The following is a 20198-nucleotide window of genomic DNA, read 5'->3' as shown; positions in this document are numbered from 1 at the left end:
CATGGCCCCCCCCCCCCCCCTCCTTCATGGAGGGAGTTTGGTGTATGAAGTATGAACCATTAACGAGCAATCTCTTGGTTGATTGGTTTGTAAAATTAGGTGCTAAGTGATAAACGACCATTAAATTGATCTTTTTTAGATTAAAATTTTAATAGTTATATTTTTATTTTGAATGTTGAAATTTTAATTTATCAGCTTGTCCTATGTTCAATTTGCATTAATTTTTGGTAGATATTAAAAGTTCCTATTTATTTTTAATATTTAAAAGATTTGGTCAATTTAATTTCAAACTACAGTTTAAATTTCAAAACATAAACCAAACTGTTATAGAACAGTTTGATTTAGTTCCAAACCAGTTCATTAATGAGTCCACGTGGCACCAAACTGGTAATTTTAAAAAGGTATTTTTGTTTTGATTTTTTAGATTGACTTTTTTGCTTATAACCCTATTTTCACTTCGTCATTTTTTTGGTCAATACTAGGCAATCAGTAAAGTTTGCATTGCTTGTCTAATATTTTATGTCTGCTATGTAAAACAAGATTATATATTAAAAAAGAGTTCGATAATAAAATTCGTTATGTTTCCAATCTATTGCTGCTTCATCTAATGTAAGAAACAAGTCAACATGTATATTTTCTTTGTTAATATCTATGATAAGTATTGTTCGAGTTCGAACCAAACAAAATGTAGATAAGATTGACACGTGGATTATGTCGAGAACTTTCAATGTATAATTGAAGGTATATAAACTTGCCAATTTGATTGGACCTATGTTAGAGACTAAAACATTAAACATTTTAAATATTTTTTGTAATTCTCACATAAAAAGGAGGTTTTTACTTAATGCCAAGAGGTTTTTTGCGTACAAGGATTCAAACAAGTGGGTTTTCTGCTATTAATCTTGAATTTTATTATATTAATGAAATTATATTGCATTTTATAACACGTATATGCATATTGTAATTTAAAAAAAAAAGTTATATTGACGTATTCGTATCGTATCGTATCCAAATTACGTATCAGTAGACTAGAAAATGGTAAAAGAGAACATTGAATATCTTGTAAGGTGTTGCCAATGTCATAACAATTCCTACATGGTAAATTATTGGGTCTAGCTTGATTCGAAACCGTGTAAATATATTTATTAAGATTTCAGGTTTCATTTTAAAAGTCCAATCTTATTAAAACGAGTAACATAAGCCTCTTATACATTGGTTTATACTTTCATCTTAATTCAATGTGTAATTATCCTTTAACATATCCTGTAAGATGGTAATTTGTTTGAGCAAGCCAATATTGAAATCTGTGTGCTCATTTTTTTTTTTTAATTCTTAATTGGATTTTGCTCATTGAGATTTAATAGGCTTCGATGTCATAGTAAAATTTGGGATTTTATTTTAAAATGTCAATCTTATTAAAATGAGCAGTCCAAATTCTTATATGTTGATTTATATTTTCATCTTTATTCAATGTAAAATTTATCTTTTAACAATAATGTTAAAGAATTTACCGTATGTGTTCTTTAGTGGCTCAATCGACCTACAAGGTTTATTCTAATTGTTGTAAAAACTGAAAAAGTTGTGGTATTGTTGCACAACTTTTAGAAACTTAAATATGGTTTTTTGTCCTTTCCATTGTTTTTGATGATATAAATTTTTGTCTTTAGCTTTTTCATGTTTGAAATATCGTATTCTTAACTTTGTAAACTAAGATATTATTGCTTGTTGTCCCCGTCCCACTAACCTACCATATCATAAGTAAATGACCAAATATAACAAATTATAATTCTTCACCATAAGAATATAACCAAAATTTTCTATTAGAATATGGCTTTTTTTTATTAAACTTTGCAAGATCTTACAAAAACAATGTTCCCATCATTGAAAGTCGATTCCATGTGGTGAAACATATGCATAATGCTAATTGGTGTGATAATTTTAAGTATTAGCACCGATGCTCATCTTACACTAAGTATCAGTGTTGGAATTCACAAAATTTTTATCCATCAATAAATTAATATGACACATTATCGGTGCTTAGGATAAGATGAGCACCGATACTTATTAGATTTTTTCTCTTTCACACACACACACACACACAGATATATATATATATATATATTTTTCTTTCTTTTTACTTTAATGTCATTATTTTGATTATTTAATATCTTTCTACTTTATAGGCAATGAAATTGAACAAAGTATATATATCAAATCATAGCGATTAACCACAATATAGTCACAATAAAAATTAAGATAGTGTTTCGTTCACTTTTTAAGGTTAAATTTTACAAAATGAAAGCCAATACAAAGTTACAATAACCTTTACTAACAAAATAAAAAGTCAAAATACAACTTGATGTTCCACAACAAGTTCTTTACAATCATCAGCATACTGTCATTGCCTTTTTCACTTGTGGACTTGAGAGAGTGGACATTGATGGTTTTGCAATGATTTTTTTCATGAAGGGAGTTTGGTGTATGAAGTATGAACCATTAATGAGTAATCTCATGGTTGATTGGTTTGTAAAATTAGGTGCTAAGTGATAAACGACCATTAAATTGTTCTTTTTTAGATTAAAATTTTAATAGTTATATTTTATTTTGAATGTTGAGATTTTAATTTATCAGCTTGCCCTATGTTCAAATTGGATTAATTTTTAGTAGAAATTTAAAATTTCCTATTTATTTTAATGTTTAAATGATTCGACCAGTTTAATTTCAAACTACAGTTTAAATATTAGAACCTAGACCAAACTGTTATAGAACAATTTGACTTAGTTCCAAAACAATCCATTGACGAGTCCAAGTGGCACCAAATTGGTAATTGCTTCGCTACTTGGACAGATCATGTCCAAGAGGATTTATTCTTTTAAAAAGGTAATTTTGTTTTGATTTTTCAGATTGACTTTTTTGCTTACGACCCTAATTTCACTTTATCATTTTTTTTGGGCAATACTAGGCAATTACCTAAGTTTGCATTGCTTTTCAATATTTTATGTCTGCCTTGTAGAACTTGATTATATTTTAAAATGGAATTCGATAATAAAATCCATTAAGTTACCAATCTATTGTTGCTTAATCTACCGTAAGAAATAAGTCATGTATATTTTCTTTGTTAATATCTATTATAAGTATTGTTCGAGTTCGAAACAAATAAAATGTAAATAAGATTGACATGTGGATTATGTCGAGAATTTTCCACGTGGAATAGAAGGTATATAAACTTGCTAATTTGATTGGACCTATGTTAGAGACTAAAACAATAAACATTTTATACATTTCTTGTTATTCTCGAAAATGTTTACCAGTTTCATTGGAGAAGAAACCATTCGGAGATTTCTATGGATTAATCCTATAATACTAACCGAAAATGAACAAGAAAAAAAAAACCTTGTATAGCCGTTCCACTTCCTTCGGGTACTTTTCTGGATTACGAGACTCCTTGATTGATACTAAACTCTTATTGTTTCGCGCGGGTAGTCGCTAACAATTAAAAAGGGATCAGACGATTGTGTAAGGAACAAATCTCTTGAGACAAAGTCCCAAAAAGTGGTGTTTTATTGGCGATGACTTTACAATTGGAATTTAAACAGAATGCCTTCAAGGAGCGCAAGCACACGAGTACTGAAAAGAAATGTTTAAGTCTAAACTAAGAAATTGAAATTACATATTCTCTAGTTGAGAGTGTTTGATTCGGGCTCCTTTGCTCTATGTCTTCTCTCTTTTTATATTCCCTTGATGATTTCTTCGTAATCAATCGCTTAGAAACTGCTTAATTGCTTTATAACTGCCCACTTTCTTCATGGTGGCCAACTTATCGTGGCACTGCCGTCTCTAACTGCTGCCACTACCCTTTGTCGTTCAACTGTCTTCAACTGAACTCCTTGAATCGTGAAACGTGATAAGATTACTCAATAACTGCTTCGATAACTACACTTTTTGATAACCATAACATCTTATGTTTCCTAAGATCTTGGGCGATTCGAAGGTTTGGGCGAGAACAGGGTCATAAATCTGGGCGACTGCAAGGCACTTCATTCGCTCAGATCTTGGGCGTCTTGCAAGTTTGGGCGATGGTGTTACCACGTTAGTGGGCTTCCACTGCATTCATTAATAACCCTATTTGGACCTTTATCCTGAATTGCCCAGTTGGGCTTCATTCTTTGGGCTATTTGATTTGGAGATTCCCTAATTGGGCTTCACTCCTTGGACTATTCGATTTGGACTGCACTTTTAGTGTGTCAACAATTACCCCCCAATATGACAGAATTAATACCAATTATTAATATTTGCCATATTTACTTTGTGTTTTCCAGCAACATTTGAAATTCCCAAGAATTTCAATCATTATTTTCTTCCATAGCCTGAAAAGGCGCGACGTTGCAAACCCTTATAATTCCCAAATACACGTCATTTCATCGCACCACTAAATCACGCCTCATTGTTTCGCGCTTCACTCTCGCAATATTACTGTTCATCTTCTTGCTTTTCTGCTACGTTTCTCAAGCAAACTTCAACAAAATTTTATTTCGTTCCCAATGGCTGTTCACAAACCCAATCTGGTAACTCTTTCAGTTTCGAAGACTTCCAGAAAATCCTCACTCGGCCATATATAACTCCGAACTTCCTTGCACCAGCCAATGCCGAACTCAATGAGTTCTATCTAGGTCCTTCATTCAACAACGCCGAGGCCGTCGAACAAATGGCGGTGGGCCAGCTGTTCCATTGTACTCAAGGCCCTTTGTTTCTGAACTCTTTGCCGCTGAGGCCGCTTCGCAAAAGAGGTATTCGCACTTGGCCTAAATCTGATATTGTTTTCCGTAGATGGCATACTCACCTTGTGGGCCATGGTCCTACCAAGGTAATTTTTGATAGTGCTAGGATTTCTGATTTATTAGAAATCTCTCTTCAACCCCCAATTTTTGACCCAACACTTTTTCCTATAGCTCTAAGTTTTTGGTCTTCTGAATATAATATTTTTGTTTTCCCTCTTGGTCCCATGTCCATTACTTTAAGGAATGTTGGGGCCTTAGTAAATCTGCCACCTTTGGGTGATACCATTTTCCCTGGTATTTTGATTTCTGGTGTCGCCCCAAAATTTGACAGAAAACTCACCGAGTCCTATTCAAGCCTGCAAAGCTGTTATAATCACTCGAACGCTGAGCCTTCCCATGGTGAGCGTGTGGCCTTTCTTCAGATTTGACTTTATAAATATATTCTGTATGTGCCAAGTATGAAGCCTTCTATGAGCTATTTACCTATAGCGCACGAATTGGCGCGTGGTAGGCCTCTGAATTTGTGTTCTTTCTTTTTTGCTGCCCTCTATAGAGGCATGGTTTCTCTTCAATTCCAATTGAAGAATGGTGCATCTCCCACTGGTAGTGGGCCTCTTTGGTTCACTCAAATGTGGTTGAGAGTCTATTTTTCATCACTTGGTGCTCTATCCTTGTCCCTTCATTTTGCTAGCTGCTATGGGCTAGCTATTGACCCACTGAGCCCTGTAAATATATTCAGAAGGGACATCTTTTCATTCTTCTATACTTTGAATTCAATTCCTTCTTTCTTTCCTTTTCCTCCCCCTTTGACTCCAGATTATGTGCAACCCCCATCCACCCTGGACAGTGTGAGCACCTCTCTGCTCATTTGGGTTCATTTTTTGATCGGGAGGGAGTTGTTCCATGATATTTTGACTGGAATTAATGCCAAAGCTGGGGTTGAAATATATGCTCCCCAATTTTTTGCTCGTCAACTTGGTTTTGGCAAAACTTGGCCCGTTCCCCCTTGTTATTCAAGAAATTTGATAGATCGCTTCCACACCATTAATAAGGCAGAGGCAGAAGCTATAGATGGTCGCAATATTCTTTTGACGAGTAACTTTTCATTAGCCCCCTTCAATCCTAGCCGTGCCATCCATCCCCTTTTTGAACGTCTCTGGCCATCAGTGAAGCACATATTGTTTGCAACTGATGCCAGTCGTGCTTTCCATTCACTAGATCAGCCAAATATTTCTTCCACTTCTCCTGTTTTGGTCACTCCTGTGTCCATTAGGAGTCCTTCCTCCCCTACTCGTACTAAATAGTCTGTTCGTCCATCTACTTTTCTTCCTGCCAAGCCCACTGTAGCTAAGAGTGCCCCAAGCCGCAAACGGCCAGCCTTAGCATCTTCCATTTTGGAGGAGGAGGATGATGATGATGACACTCCTCTCATCGTTAGGAGAAAGGTAATTAAATTAGTTTACTCACAAGCATACCTTTCTATACTTGAAACTTTTCTTTGTGCTGATAGTTTATTTGGATTTCTCAGAAAAGTTTAGCCTCTCCTTTGAAGGCTTTGATGTTGGCAGCTCCTGCTCCATCATCCTCTGCTGAGGCTGCTTCATCCAAACCAGCTGATGAAGGGACTACGCTTAAAGAGAAACCTTCAGTCCCGAAATCCTCATCACAACCAATGAATGAGCCACCTTCTTCCCAGGGCGTCAACCCCCCAAACGTCGAACCAGAAGGTAATACATTTTTTGATGTTTTAACTTTGCTTGTATTATTGGTTTTTGATTTGTTGCTTTTTGAGTTCTGCAGATGCTCCCATGGGTTTGCCCGTTGTGGCAAATTTTTCTCGCCCAAAAAAGGGGAAGTCCTCACAAGTGGTGGAGCCAAAGGTGGTAGATTTGGCTGGTGATATGCCACCTCCCAAGATTGCTGATGAGGTAATCTTTGCTTCACTTTTACTTCCACTTTGTTTATTGTAGTGAAAACCTTCAATGTTGGCAATTTTCTTTGCAGAATACTGATAAGATTGTGTGTTCCATCCAGGACTTGTTCACTTCCTAGGAGAAAGTCAAGACGTCTCGCCCTGCTTCAACCGGTCATCCTTCTGCTTCTTCAGAGGAGATATGAAGTTCCTCAAGCAGTCGATATTTGAGTATGTGTCCTTTATGGATATGGACATCGGTCAGGCAAGTGCTGCCAAACATAAGGATAAGCTTGAGCATTTGAGTGCGAAGTTGGCACAAGCACTGACACTTCCGTCGCTCAATCTTTCTGCTGATTTTAAAGCGACGTTGAAAGTTGTCCATTTCGAGATTCTTTCCTTGCTGGCTAAAAATGTTGAACTGAAGGCCAAGAGTACTCAATATCTTCGCGCTGTATCTGAAAGAGTCTTTGCTTCTGGAAATCAACAAAGTTGAGGACAAATTGAAAGAAATCTCTTCCGAAGTTATGATTGAAGACTCTCTGATGACTAGTTTGGCTGCACAGATGAAGGAGCTTCAAGCAAGGATGGACAACTGTAAGGCGAGAATGGCTGCTAAAAAACGTAATGCCTCCCAAGGAATTGAGCGAACCAAGTCTTTGGTCGAGCAGTACAAGAAGCTGGAAGTTGATGATGATTTTGTAGCTGAATTGTATATCACTTCTTCTCCGCGGAGCGAGGATTAGGGGAGACTTAGGGAAAGAATTCATTCGGTCTGGGGTGAATTGTAATTAAGACATATAATGCCTTAACTTTTCTTTTTGTAACTTCGTATTAACTTTCCCCTTGCAACCTCGTACTGATGTCCATTGGTAATTCTGAACGTACCAGCAGCCATTATCATTAATGAATGATTAATTTGTCTTCTTGTGTATTTATTGACATCGTCTTTAATCGTCAACCCCAAGCATTTAACTGCTTTATGCTAAGATTCACGCATATTTTCTCTTGGTATTTCTGTCTCTTTTCCCAAGACTTCGGGCCATTTGATTCCATTTACTAGGCACGAATGTGGCTGTTCATATTCTGCCTCTTCACCTTCACGCCCTTATAAATGCACTTATATTCCACACTTGTCATTTTCATTTCCATTCTCTTCTTCAAAATCAATTTGCTGCCATTGTTTGACATTTTGACAATCGATCCAAAACCTTTGTCTTCCATAGAAATGGATCATTTGATCCGCCCATTTTGTCATCTTTTTTTATGTCACCTTTGGTATGGGAGATATAAGAAATATTCTTTGGCCAGCGAAGTTCTTCCCATTGTTTCCATGTTCCTTATAAGGAGTTCGATGATGGAAGATAATTTTTGAGGATGCCTGCAATCGACCTTGCTTGTTGAGAGTACTTTTCAGCCTTCTTGCCCATTATTGCAGTGATGCATTTAGGAAGGCGATATGAGGGTTCTTCTTCTTCCCTTCTGCTTGCTGAGAGTGCTTCTCGGCCTCTCTGCTTGCCTTTACAGCAGTGCGATCAGGATAGCAATCAAGGCCAGTTCACCCTCTTACTTGGCGATCGACCTAGAGATTAGTTTGCTCTCAATTGTAACTTATAGAGCATTTAATATTTTGTATTTTGCAACTTTGTAATGAACGTTTGATAACAAAGGAATTTATTTGAGCGTATTTTGCTCTGTCCCTTTTTTATTTACGATCGTTCAACGCAATTTGATTATGCTTTTATTTGTTCACTTTCCCATAAGGAAGGAACATATTTTTTCAAATATTTACCATTAATGAATCTCATGTACTTGATGCCATCTAAATCTTCCAAATGATAGGCCCCATTAGGCAACACACTATTTACTTTATATGGCCCTTCCCAATTTGGCGACCACTTGCCATACTTTGGATCCTTGCTATCCAAAGGGAGTATTGTTTTCCAAACCAATTCGCCCAGGCTGAACGACTTGGCTATAACTTTTTTATTATAGAACTTAGCCATTCTTCATTTTTGAACTTGCAATCTATTTAGGACGTCCAACTCCAATAAATTTTGAACTAGTGATTCGATATATTCATCATCACTTAACTTATGTTGCAAACACACTCTGATCAATTGCACGTTAATTTCCATAGACAAAATGGCCTCCTGTCCATAAGTAAGTTGGAAATGAGTGATTTTGGTACTTAATCGAGGCGACGTTCTATAAGCCCATAAGGCCTTGTCCTGACATTCGTGCCAATTTCTGGCATTTTCATCTATCATTTTCCTTATGATATTTTTTAGAATCTTATTAGAAGATTCTGCTTGTCCGTTGGATTGAGCGTAATATGGTGTGGAGTTTACTAATTTAACTCCAGACTAGCTCAAGAATTCATTCACTTGATCTCCATTTAAAGAAGTTTCGTGATCTACCATCAAAGTTTGTGAAATTCCAAATCTATAAATAATACGATCACAGATAAATTCTATGACATTCTTTTGGGTGATCTCCTTTAAAGGTATCGCTTCTACCCACTTAGTGAAATAATCAGTTGCAACTATAACAAAGGTATGTTGCTTGGACGATGGGGGATAAATCTTCCCTATCAGGTCTTGTGCCCAACCCTCAAACGACTAAGGTTTGATAATATGTGCCATCTCTCGTGTTGGCGCCCTTTGTATTGGACCATGCTTTTGGCATGCTGACAACTCTTTGCATACTGAACGCATGATTCTCCCATCTTTGGCCAAAAATATCCATTCCTAATAATTAACCATCTCATCCTTTGGCCAGCTTGATGAGCTCCACATATCCCTTCGTGCACTTCAGCCATGATCGTCCTGACTTCTTGCAAACTTACACATTTTAGCAATATACCATTAGAGCGTTTCTTAAACAACTCTTCATCTATCAGTGTATAGTTTAGCAAACGTAATTTCATTTTTTTACTATTTCCTATATTAGGATCTTTAAGGAACCTTTTAATCTCTGCCCTCCAATCTATTGCATCTCCATCTTGTATGCAATGAATTTCAATCGTTCTCGCCCTTCTTTGGACCACGGGTAATATTGTTCCATACTCATAAATATACTTCCAATTTAAAACCTTCGAGTACCCTGAGGCCATCTGGGCCAACTCATTTTCCACGTCATTATATATCCTATTAACGCATTGAAACTCTACTTGATCGAATTCTTCCAACAACTCTTGGGCGATTTCATGTAGACTTATAATGGAATCACTTTGGCACTTAAAATCACCAATCAATTGGCGAATGACCAATTGAGAATCGTCTCTAACGATCACATTCTTTACTTCCATATCTATCATTAATTCTAGGTCCACGATTAAGACTTCATATTTGGCTTGATTGTTGGTGCAAATCCTATCCAAAGTGAATGCGAACTTGCAGCAAATTTCTAAAGGATTTATCAATGCTACTCCTACTCCTGTACCTTTAGAGGTTTTTGACCCATCGAAATACAAAACCCAAGGTTTTACTTCGAATGAATTGATTTCTAATTCAATTTTTTCAGGCATGTCAAGACATGGATGATCGGCCAGAAAATTAGCCAATGCCTGATTTTTTATTGCCTTTTGGGGTATGTATTGTATTTCAAATTCTGATAATGCTAACGTCCAAAGGCCTATCCTTTGGTGTAAAATAGGGCGAGAGAACATATACTTAACCAAATTTACTTTGAAAATCAAATAAACGGTTATGGGCCGTAAATAAGCCCTTAATTTTGTACATGTGAAATACAATGCAAGACATAATTTTTCAATGGCAAAGTAATTACATTCACATTTTTTAACCGTCTACTCAAGTAGTAAATCGCCCTTTCTTCACCAAATTGGTCTTCTTGCGCGACCATTCCAACTATTGATTCCTTTTTAGTCGATACATACACTTTCATTGGCCGTCCTTGGATTGGTGACACCAACACTGGTGGACTTGATAAATATGTCTTTAGGCTTTCGAAAGCCTTTTGATGCTCTTCTTTCCAAACGAATTCGTCCTTATTTTTTAACTTTAAAAGCGGCGAAAAAGCTTTAGTTCGCCCTGCACAGTTAGAAATAAAGCGTCTTAAAAAGTTTACTTGGCCTAGAAACATTTGCAATTTTTTTTGTTGTTAGGTGGTTTGGCCTCTAGAATGGCCTTTGCTTTATTTTTATCAAATTCAATCCCCCTTTTGTGTACTAAGAAACCAAGAAAATTCTCTGCATTAACACCAAATGCACATTTCAAGGGATTCAACTTTAGTTTATATTGCTTCATTCGCTCAAATGAACATCTTAATTGTTCAAAATGGCTCTCTTCTTTAATGGATTTGACCACTATATCATCTACATATACTTCAACAAACTTGCCTATCATATCATGAAAAATCAAATTTATTGCCCTTTGATAAGTTGCTCCTGCATTTTTCAGGCCGAAAGGCATAACTACCAATTCAAAACATCCTAGAGACCCAGGGCATCTAAAGACAGTTTTATGTATATCTTCCTCAACTATATAAATTTGATTGTTTCCTGAATACCCATCCACGAAGGAATACATCACATGTCCGGCAGTCGAGTCTAGTAAAGAATCTACCGTGGGAATTGGATATTCATCTTTAGGTGTGGCTATGTTTAGATTCCTAAAGTCTATGCACATCCTTAGTCTACCATTCTTTTTTAATACCGGCACGATATTGGACAACCATTCAATATATCTGGTCGTTCTAATAAAGCCTGCTTTTAATAATCGCTCTATCTCTTCCTTAATTTCAGGGAATACATTAGGAGCGAAACGCTTAGGAGGTTGCCTATGAGGTTTAAAATTAGGCTTGATTGGTAATCTATGTTCCATCAAATCTTTATCTAAACCAGGCATATGTTCATATTCCCAAGCAAAACAATCTTTGTACTCCTTTAATAAAGCGATTAATTTATTACTAACCTCTTGATCGAGCAATTGGCTGATGAATGTTGGGTGATCTTCTCCTTCATTGCCAACATTCACTTTAATCAGGGGGTCTTGTGCTTGAGCGTATCTAGGCTTGGCAATCCTTATCACTTCGTCGTCCAGTTCCCTTGTAGGCACTTTTTCTTCTAAACAATCCACCTTGTTGACTTCTCAGCCAACACTTTGTTCCAACTCGAATACTGCTAATTTGTCTTTTAATGCTTCAAAGGCTTCTTCTTCATTCGCCTTGTCCTTACGTTCTTTATTAAAAGCCATTAATTTAGCTTTGAAGGTCTGAATATCGACCATTTGCCTTTGTTGCTTAGAACTCATTCAAAACTCCTTGATTATTCTTTTGCCAATTACTGGCTCCTCTAGGGCCACTATGTTTAGCCTCATCTGACTGAACATTTCAGTGAGTGCATCCACCGAAAATGGCTCTTCACTCTGCGGGACAATCTGAGTTTCTTCTCTATCTTGGACTACTCTGACAGGTCCATAATTTTCTTCGTACATGAACTTTTTCACTGAGTTTGATTCTGCGACAAAAGGCCTATGATCGGCCTGCACCACCTCTGCTTCGCCCTTGTCACTCCAAAAAACTAGACATTGATGGAGCGATGAGGGGATACAGTGACTTCCGTGTATCCAATCTCTTCCTAATAACACATTGTAACTAGTGGGAGCATCTATTACAAAGAAGACTGTGGTCCTAGGAGTTATTCCTATAGTTATGTCCAATGACATAACCCCTTTAGCTGAAGTTGCTCCTGCATTGAAACTTGTTAGGATGACTTCCGTTAGGATCATATCATCTTCTGTCTTTGCGAATTTCCTCATCATCCTAGATGGAATGATGTTTATAGCTGCTCCATTATCGACAAGCACTTTTGCCACAGGTATGTTGTTAACTAGAGCTTTAACGTACAATGGCCTCAAGTGTTTGGTCAATTTCATGGCTGGTCGCTTAAAAATAACCTTTTCGTCAGCATCTATTTCCATTTCCTGCTTGTTTTCTGTCGAGTTTCTCTTTTGTGATAAGTCAACGTGCAGCATATCGCACTGAGCCTGTCTCCTGAATTTCCTTTTTACTATTTTCTAATGCTTCTTCTTCAGTTACCCAACCTATGGGAGGAGACATTATTCTTGAAGGTGATCCATACTTTTCAGAGCCAGGCACTCTCTTCTTCTTTTCGGGCGTCCCGTACAGCACGTAATAATCGAAAGAACGCCCAAATGGTTCTCCTAATAAGTCTACTTCACGAACTCCCTCTCGATGTAGTTGCTTCAATAGAGTATTGTAAGACACTCCTCTTTTTCTCCTTTCTGCTTCCAGATCGATTTCCTCTTCGATGTCTGTCATACCATCATCTTCTTCACCATTGTAGGCATCTCTAGAAGTTTGGCCTTCTTGATATTCCATCATGCATGCTTCCTCTTCGTTATCCTCATTTTCTTCTTCTTCCTTCTCTTTATTCTTGAACTCATTGGCTAGTAAATAGTTATTAGCCACAACAAGAGGTAACGTACCAAACTGAATAGTAAGGGGCTGATCTGGATCTTCTTCATCCCTTCTGTCTCGCTCAAACTTCGACCTCCCAGAAGAACTTTCTGGCAACTCTTTCATCGACTCACCTATACCAGTCTCCTCACTGTCTTCGAGAATATTTTGATTGGCCACCTCGAGTAGCTTAGGTGCCTTAGGACGTGGCATTCCCTATTGTTGCCTCATCATTCGTCCATAGTTCCGTTGAAAACGCGTTTGCTGGGTTCTAGTAATCTCGTTGAAGGGTATCGCCCTTCCTGCATTATACTGGAACGAATGTCATACATTTGGTTGGCGAGGCTGCGGCCTGAATGTTCTCCCATTATTCACTGGCCTGAACTGCCTCTCAAAAGGCGATCCTCTATAGAACGATGTACCTCGCCCTCTACCAGGCTGAGCGTTTGGGAAAAAACTAGGGCGACGGTGATGCTGCCATTTCCCTGGTTTCTCTGTATTCCCATTCACTTCTCTTTTACATCTTGGACACAGGACATCTTCATCCTTTTCAGACTCTTTCCCTTTGATACGTTCAAAGACACTGGGATGTGGTCCAGCGTCCTCTTCCCCGTTATCTATAACCAACTTAAATTTTGGCAACTTGTTTTTGAAACCAGTCGTCACCATGTTCACCTCAAGTGGCTGTGGAAAAGGGTTTTCATCCACTGCCATCTTCCTCTTATCCTCAAACGTAATTCGTCCTGATTCAATAGCATCCTGTAACACATGGCGAAAAACCAAACAGTTATTAGTCAATTGTGACCATGCATTATGCCACTTACAATATTTTTTACCCTTAACTTGTTCAGGGCTTGGCAATTTATGTTTATCACTCAACTTTATCTGCTTATCCTTATATAGTTTATCAAATATAAGGTCAACTTTGGTTACATTGAACGAGAATGTTCTAACATTTTTGTTTTCATTTTTTATAGGCTCATCCTTGCCCGACGGTCTAGGCTTAGTCATTATAGGACAAGTATACGTGTCTTCTTTGATTAATTCGGCCAAACACATTTCGTTTTGATCGTAATACTCGTCGTTAATGGTATGAACATCAAAATTTGGGTCTCTATAATAAGTCCCCTTGCTAGAATTTTTCATTTGCTCTTCTTCTCTTATTAATCGTTCATACCTAATCACGTTCGCGCTCAATTGGAAAAGATCAGAAAATTCCTTGTCTTGGAATTTCTTTTTCAAATCAAATCTTAAGCAACCTTGAACGATTTTGACAAACTCCTTTTCGAGCAAAGGTACAAAACATTTACTTCTTGCCATCTTGAACCTTTGAAGGAAACCTTCTGCCCATTCGTTTGGCATTTGACGTAGATTCACCAAATTGACCAAAGTAACTTCAGACTCAGTCTTATAAAACTGAGCGTGGAACAATTGCTCTAATTGTTGCCATGTTCAGACAGAGTTTGCTGGCAAATTGATGAACCAGGAGAAGGCTACTCCTGTTAATAAACTAGGGAACAACCTCATTTTATGGTAATCAGTTACATCACCACTTTGCAGTGTGAATCGCCCCATGTGTTCTAGAGTAGACACCTCTTCTAAATCGGTAAACAGTGAGAATTCTGACACTTTATACCCTCTAGACCATGGATATACTTGGTCTACCCAATCAGGATATGGCTTTGTGTAAGTCAGCCTAATGATAGGACATACCCCAAAAGCCATCTGGTCCTGCAGTATTTCCATAATCTGATTCCTCAACATGACGTTGGGGTCATATGGAATTCCTACAGGTTGGTTGACCGGTTGATTTGCTTGAGGCTTGATGTTTGGTCCTTGGTTGGCAACAAAGTTGCCATGATTTGGGCCATTGTTACCATTAGCCTGAACATTTATTCCATCATTAACGCGTGGGGTATTCTATCATTTATTTAGGACATTATCTCTTACGTTTAAGTTACCCCCAAGTTAGATGTACCATTGCCACTATTCTGATTTGGTATTACACCACCCCCTAGTTTGAAGTAGAGGGATCAAAAGGTGATTCTACCCCTTGATTTAAACTTAGGACTGGGGGATTATATCCCACAATTGTCCTAATTTGAAAGTGGTTTGCAAGAGGCACAACTGGCTGACAAATTTGGTCTACTAACTTATTCATTATTTCGTTCAAAGTATTCAGTTGTTTGGCCATGTTGTCATAATGTGCATTCCCATTTTGGGTAAATCTTTCCATATTATGAATATTTCATAGATTTACCGATTCAACGACATCTTGTGTGAGTTCTCCGAGTAATGCACGCATGGTTCGAGGACTCAACTCTGTCATTGGTTCATAACGACTATGATTGCTCTGATTTTGTCCATTTGTTCGTGGAGAATTATGCTGCTCCTCATATCGCTCGATCACAGATTGGACTCCTCCCTGACTTGCTGCTTTCTTATCAGATTTCTGAGACATATTGTTTCACCTTTTGTATCTTCAACACCAAAAACCAAGGTCCCACTGGGTGTTCCAAATTGTTTCGCGCGGGTAGTCGCTAACAATTAAAAAGGGATCAGACAATTGTATAAGGAACAAAGCTCTTGAGACAAAGTCCCAAAAAGGGGTGTTTTATTGGCGATGACTTTACAATTGGAACTTAAACAGAATGCCTCCAAGGGGCGCAAGCACACGAGTACTGAAAAGAAATGTTTAAGTATAAACTAAGAAATTGAAATTACATATTTTCTATTTGAGAGTGTTTGATTCGGACTCCTTTACTCTATGTCTTCTCTTCCTTTTATATTCCCTTGATGATTTCTTCGTAATCAACCGCTTAGAAACTGCTTAATTGCTTTATAACTGCCCACTTTCTTCATGGTGGCCAACTTATCGTGGAACTGCCGTCTCTAACTGCTGCCACTACTCTTTGTCGTTCAACCGTTTTCAACTGAACTCCTTGAATCGTGGAACGTGATAAGATTACTCAATAACTGCTTCGATAACTGCACTTTTGGATAACCATAACATCTTATGTTTGCTAAGATCCTGGGCGATTTGAAGGTTTGGACGAGAACATAGTCATAACTCTGGGCAGTCGCAAGATACTTCATTCGCTCAGATCTTAGGCGTCTTGCAAGTTCAGGCGATGGTGTTACCGAGTTCGTGGGCTTCCACTGCATTCATTAATAACCCTATTTGGGCCTTTATCCTGAATTGCCCAGTTGGGCTTCATTCTTTGGGCTATTTGATTTGGGGATTCACTCCTTGAGCTTCACTCCTTGGGCTATTCGATTTGGACTGCACTTTTAGTGCGTAAACACTTATATTGTTTACAAGTGCATCCCAAACATTTTCTTGACAAAATATTCCCCATTGAATTTGGGTTAGTCCCTTTAATGAAAGCCCATTCCTTTCATTGCAGTGATCCAATAAAAAGCCCATGAAAATTTCGAGTCTGTTTTTCACAGTGTTGCTTTAAGCTAAAATTGGTATTACCTTTGTTTAATTTTTTTGGTTTTCAGGTTCAAATCATAACACTATGGGCGCAGCATATTATAGAAAGTCATAACATCTCTGTTGGTTTTTATATTATATGCAAATAGAACATCTTTTGAACCCTAGTAATCTCCTTGCCTGTTGTTACTTTTTCTTGACATGACACGTCAGATTGCTCATGTAAAAAATGACAAAATGATAGCCGATCAAAGGTTCTCAAAAAGCAACACTAAAATTCTTTCGATTCAACGAAATAATTAGAACTGGTAGCACACAGTAATTTCAACCAAACAAAATTAAACAACACTCTGTTAAAAACATTCTTTATGTCAAATAAAGAATCTATTTGATTTCTTTTTTGTCCCACCAATGTAAAAGAATAGCATTTTTTGCTTTATCTTTTTAGAAATAGGTTCTCTAGAAACTCTTCAAATAAAAGGGGGTTTGAGGATGTTATTAGTTGATATTCAAACAAGTGGATTTTCTGCGATTTCCAATAGGTAGGGGTATATCGCAAATGAAAACGGTTCTAGAGGATTTTCTGCTATTAATCCTGAATTTTTTTATATTAATGAAATTATATTGCATTTTATAACACGTATATGCATATCCTAATTAAAAAAAAAAAGTAATATTGACGTACTTGTATCGTATCGTATCCAAATTATGTATCAGTATCCGTGCTTCTTAGACTAGAAAATGGTAAAAGAGAACATTGAATATCTTGTAAGGTGTTGTCAATGTCATCACAATTCCTACATAGTAAATTATTGGGCCCAGCTTTATTCGAAACTGTATAAATATATTTATTAAGATTTCAGGTTTCATTTTAAAAGTTCAATCTTATTAAGACGAGTTACATAAGCCTCTTATACATTGGTTTATACTTCATCTTAATTCAATGTGAAATTATCCTTTAACATGTCCCATACGATGGTAGTTTGTTTGGGCAAGCCAATATTGAAATCTGGGTGCTCATTTTTTTATTCTTAATGGTATTTTGCTCATTGAAATTTAATAGGCTTCGATATCATTGTAAAATTTGGGATTTCATTTTAAAATGTCAATCTTATTAAAATGAGTAATTCAAATTCTTATATGTTGATTTATATTTTCATCTTTATTCAATGTAAAATTTATCTCTTAACAATTATGTTAAAGAATTTACTGTATGTGCTCTTTAGTGGCTCAATTGACCTACAAGGTTTTTTCTAATTGTTGTAAAAACTGAAAAAGTTGTGGTATTGTTGCACAACTTTTAGAAACATAAATATGGTTTTTTGTCCTTTCCATTGTTTTTGATGATATAAATTTTTGTCTTTAGCTTTTTCATGTTTGAAATATCGTATTCTTAGCTTTGTAAACTAAGATATTATTGCTTGTTATCTCCGTCCCACTAACCTACCATATCATAAGTAAATGACCAAATATAACAAATTATAATTCTTCGCCATGGGAATATAACCAAAATTTTCTATTAGTATATGGCTTTTTTTTTATTAAACTTTGCAAGATCTTACAAAAACAATGTACCCATCATTGAAAGTTGATTCCATGTGGCGAAACATATGCATAATGCTAATTGGTGTGATAATTTTAAGTATTAGCACTGGTGCTCATCTTATACTAAGCATCAGTGTTGGAATTCACAAAATTTTTATATATCAATAAATTAATATGACACATTATCGGTGCTTAGGATAAGAGGAGTACCGGTGCTTATTAGATCTTTTCTCTTTCACACACACACACACACTATATATATATATATTTGAATCAAACCATATAAAATAATTTGGGAAAATCCTAAACCTAAATCAAACTTTATATCAATTTTGAGATTTTTCCAAGCCTAAACTTAAGCTTTCAGACCACCTTTTCCAACCAGATAGCGAGCGATCACTCAGCAATGAACACTAGCCAAAAACTGGAGTTTCAGGTCTGCGAGAGGTCCCGGCTGAGTTCCACCAATGGACGCCCCAATCAGCTAGAGAAGAAAGATCCTTCTTTCCCTTAAAATGGAATAGTAATAGCTAGGGCTGAAAAGATTGAGCTTTCTCGAAAAAGAAATTCTCATTAGGCAGGGCGCCCTTTCCCTGTACTCGCAGAGGAGCCGCAAGTCTGCCCAAATACTTGATGAAGAAAGAACTGAGATGCACATTCTTTTCTCTCTTGTACATGGCTTGTGGCCACCACTAACCTCTTAATGTCGGGAGATCCGGGGTTGCATTTGATTTGGTTTTAAATTGCGGGTTTGGCATATATTTTTCTTTCATTTTACTTTAATGTCATTATTTTGATTATTTAATATCATTCTACTTTATAGGCGATGAAATTGAACAAAGTATATATATCAAATCATAGCGATTAACCACAATATAGTCACAATAAAAATTAGGATAGTGTTTCGTTCACTTTTTAAGGTTAAATTTTACAAAATGAAAGCCAATATAAAGTTACAATAACCTTTACTAACGAAGTAAAAAGTCAAAATACAACTTGATGTTCCACAACAAGATCTTTACAATCATCACCATAATGTCATTGCCTTTTTTACTTGTGGACTTGAGAGAGTGGCTATTGCTGGTTATGCAATGATTTTTTTTTTTTTTTTTGTGAAGGGAGTTTAGTGTATGAAGTATGAACCATTAACGAGCAATCTCATGGTTGATTGGTTTGTAAAATTAGGTGCTAAGTGATAAACGACCATTAAATTGTTCTTTTTTAGATTAAAATTTTAATATTTATATTTTATTTTGAATGTTGAGATTTTAATTTATCAGCTTGGCCTATGTTCAAATTGGATTAATTTTTGGTAGAAATTTAAAACTTCCTATTTATTTTTAATGTTTAAATGATTCGGCTAGTTTAATTTCAAACTACAGTTTAAATATTAGAACCTAAACCAAACTGTTATAGAACAATTTGACTTAGTTCCAAACCAGTCCATTGACGAGTCCAAGTGGCACCGAACTGGTAATTGCTTTGCTACTTGGACAGGAATTTTTTCTTTTAAAAAGGTATTTTTGTTTTGATTTTTCAGATTGACTTTTTTGCTTACGACCCTACTTTCACTTTATCATTTTTTTGGGCAATACTAGGCAATTACTTAAGTTTGCATTGCTTGTCAATATTTTATGTCTGCCATGTAGAACTAGATTATATTTTAAAATGGATTTCGATAATAAAATCCATTAAGTTACCAATCTATTGTTGCTTAATCTACTGTAAGAAATAAGTCATGTTTATTTTCTTTGTTAATATCTATTATAAGTATTATTCGAGTTCGAAACAAATAAAATGTAAATAAGATTGACATGTGGATTATGTCGAGAATTTTCCACGTGGAATAGAAGGTATATAAACTTGCCAATTTGATTGGACCTATGTTAGAGACTAAAACAATAAACAATTTATACATTTCTTGTTATTCTCGAAAATGTTTACCAGTTTCATTGGAGAAGAAACCATTCGGAGATTTCTATGGATTAATCCTATAATACTAATCGAAAATGAACAAGAAAAAAAAACCTTGTATAGCCGTTCTACTTGGATAATTGTGGCATCGAATTCTACATATTATTAA

The 20198-nt window shown here is 36.3% G+C and overlaps 1 protein-coding gene across 1 annotated transcript; it reads right to left on the bottom strand.

Moving 5' to 3' along the window:
* Positions 1 to 7524: 7524 nt before the first annotated feature.
* On the bottom strand, positions 7525 to 13995 carry LOC111411348 (the record flags this gene model as incomplete). The annotated part of the gene is made up of 3 exons (XM_023041887.1): positions 7525 to 7568; positions 13266 to 13347; positions 13642 to 13995. Coding segments are annotated over 3 exons (480 nt in total), but the record flags the coding sequence as incomplete, so codon positions are not given.
* Between the last annotated feature and the right edge of the window lie 6203 nt (positions 13996 to 20198).

Source organism: Olea europaea, chromosome 15 (genome assembly GCF_002742605.1).
Source record: "Olea europaea var. sylvestris chromosome 15, O_europaea_v1, whole genome shotgun sequence".
NCBI classification, from domain to species: domain Eukaryota; kingdom Viridiplantae; phylum Streptophyta; class Magnoliopsida; order Lamiales; family Oleaceae; genus Olea; species Olea europaea.
The sequence above is the reverse complement of the archived record's forward strand: the minus strand, read 5'-3'. Positions and strand labels throughout refer to the sequence as shown.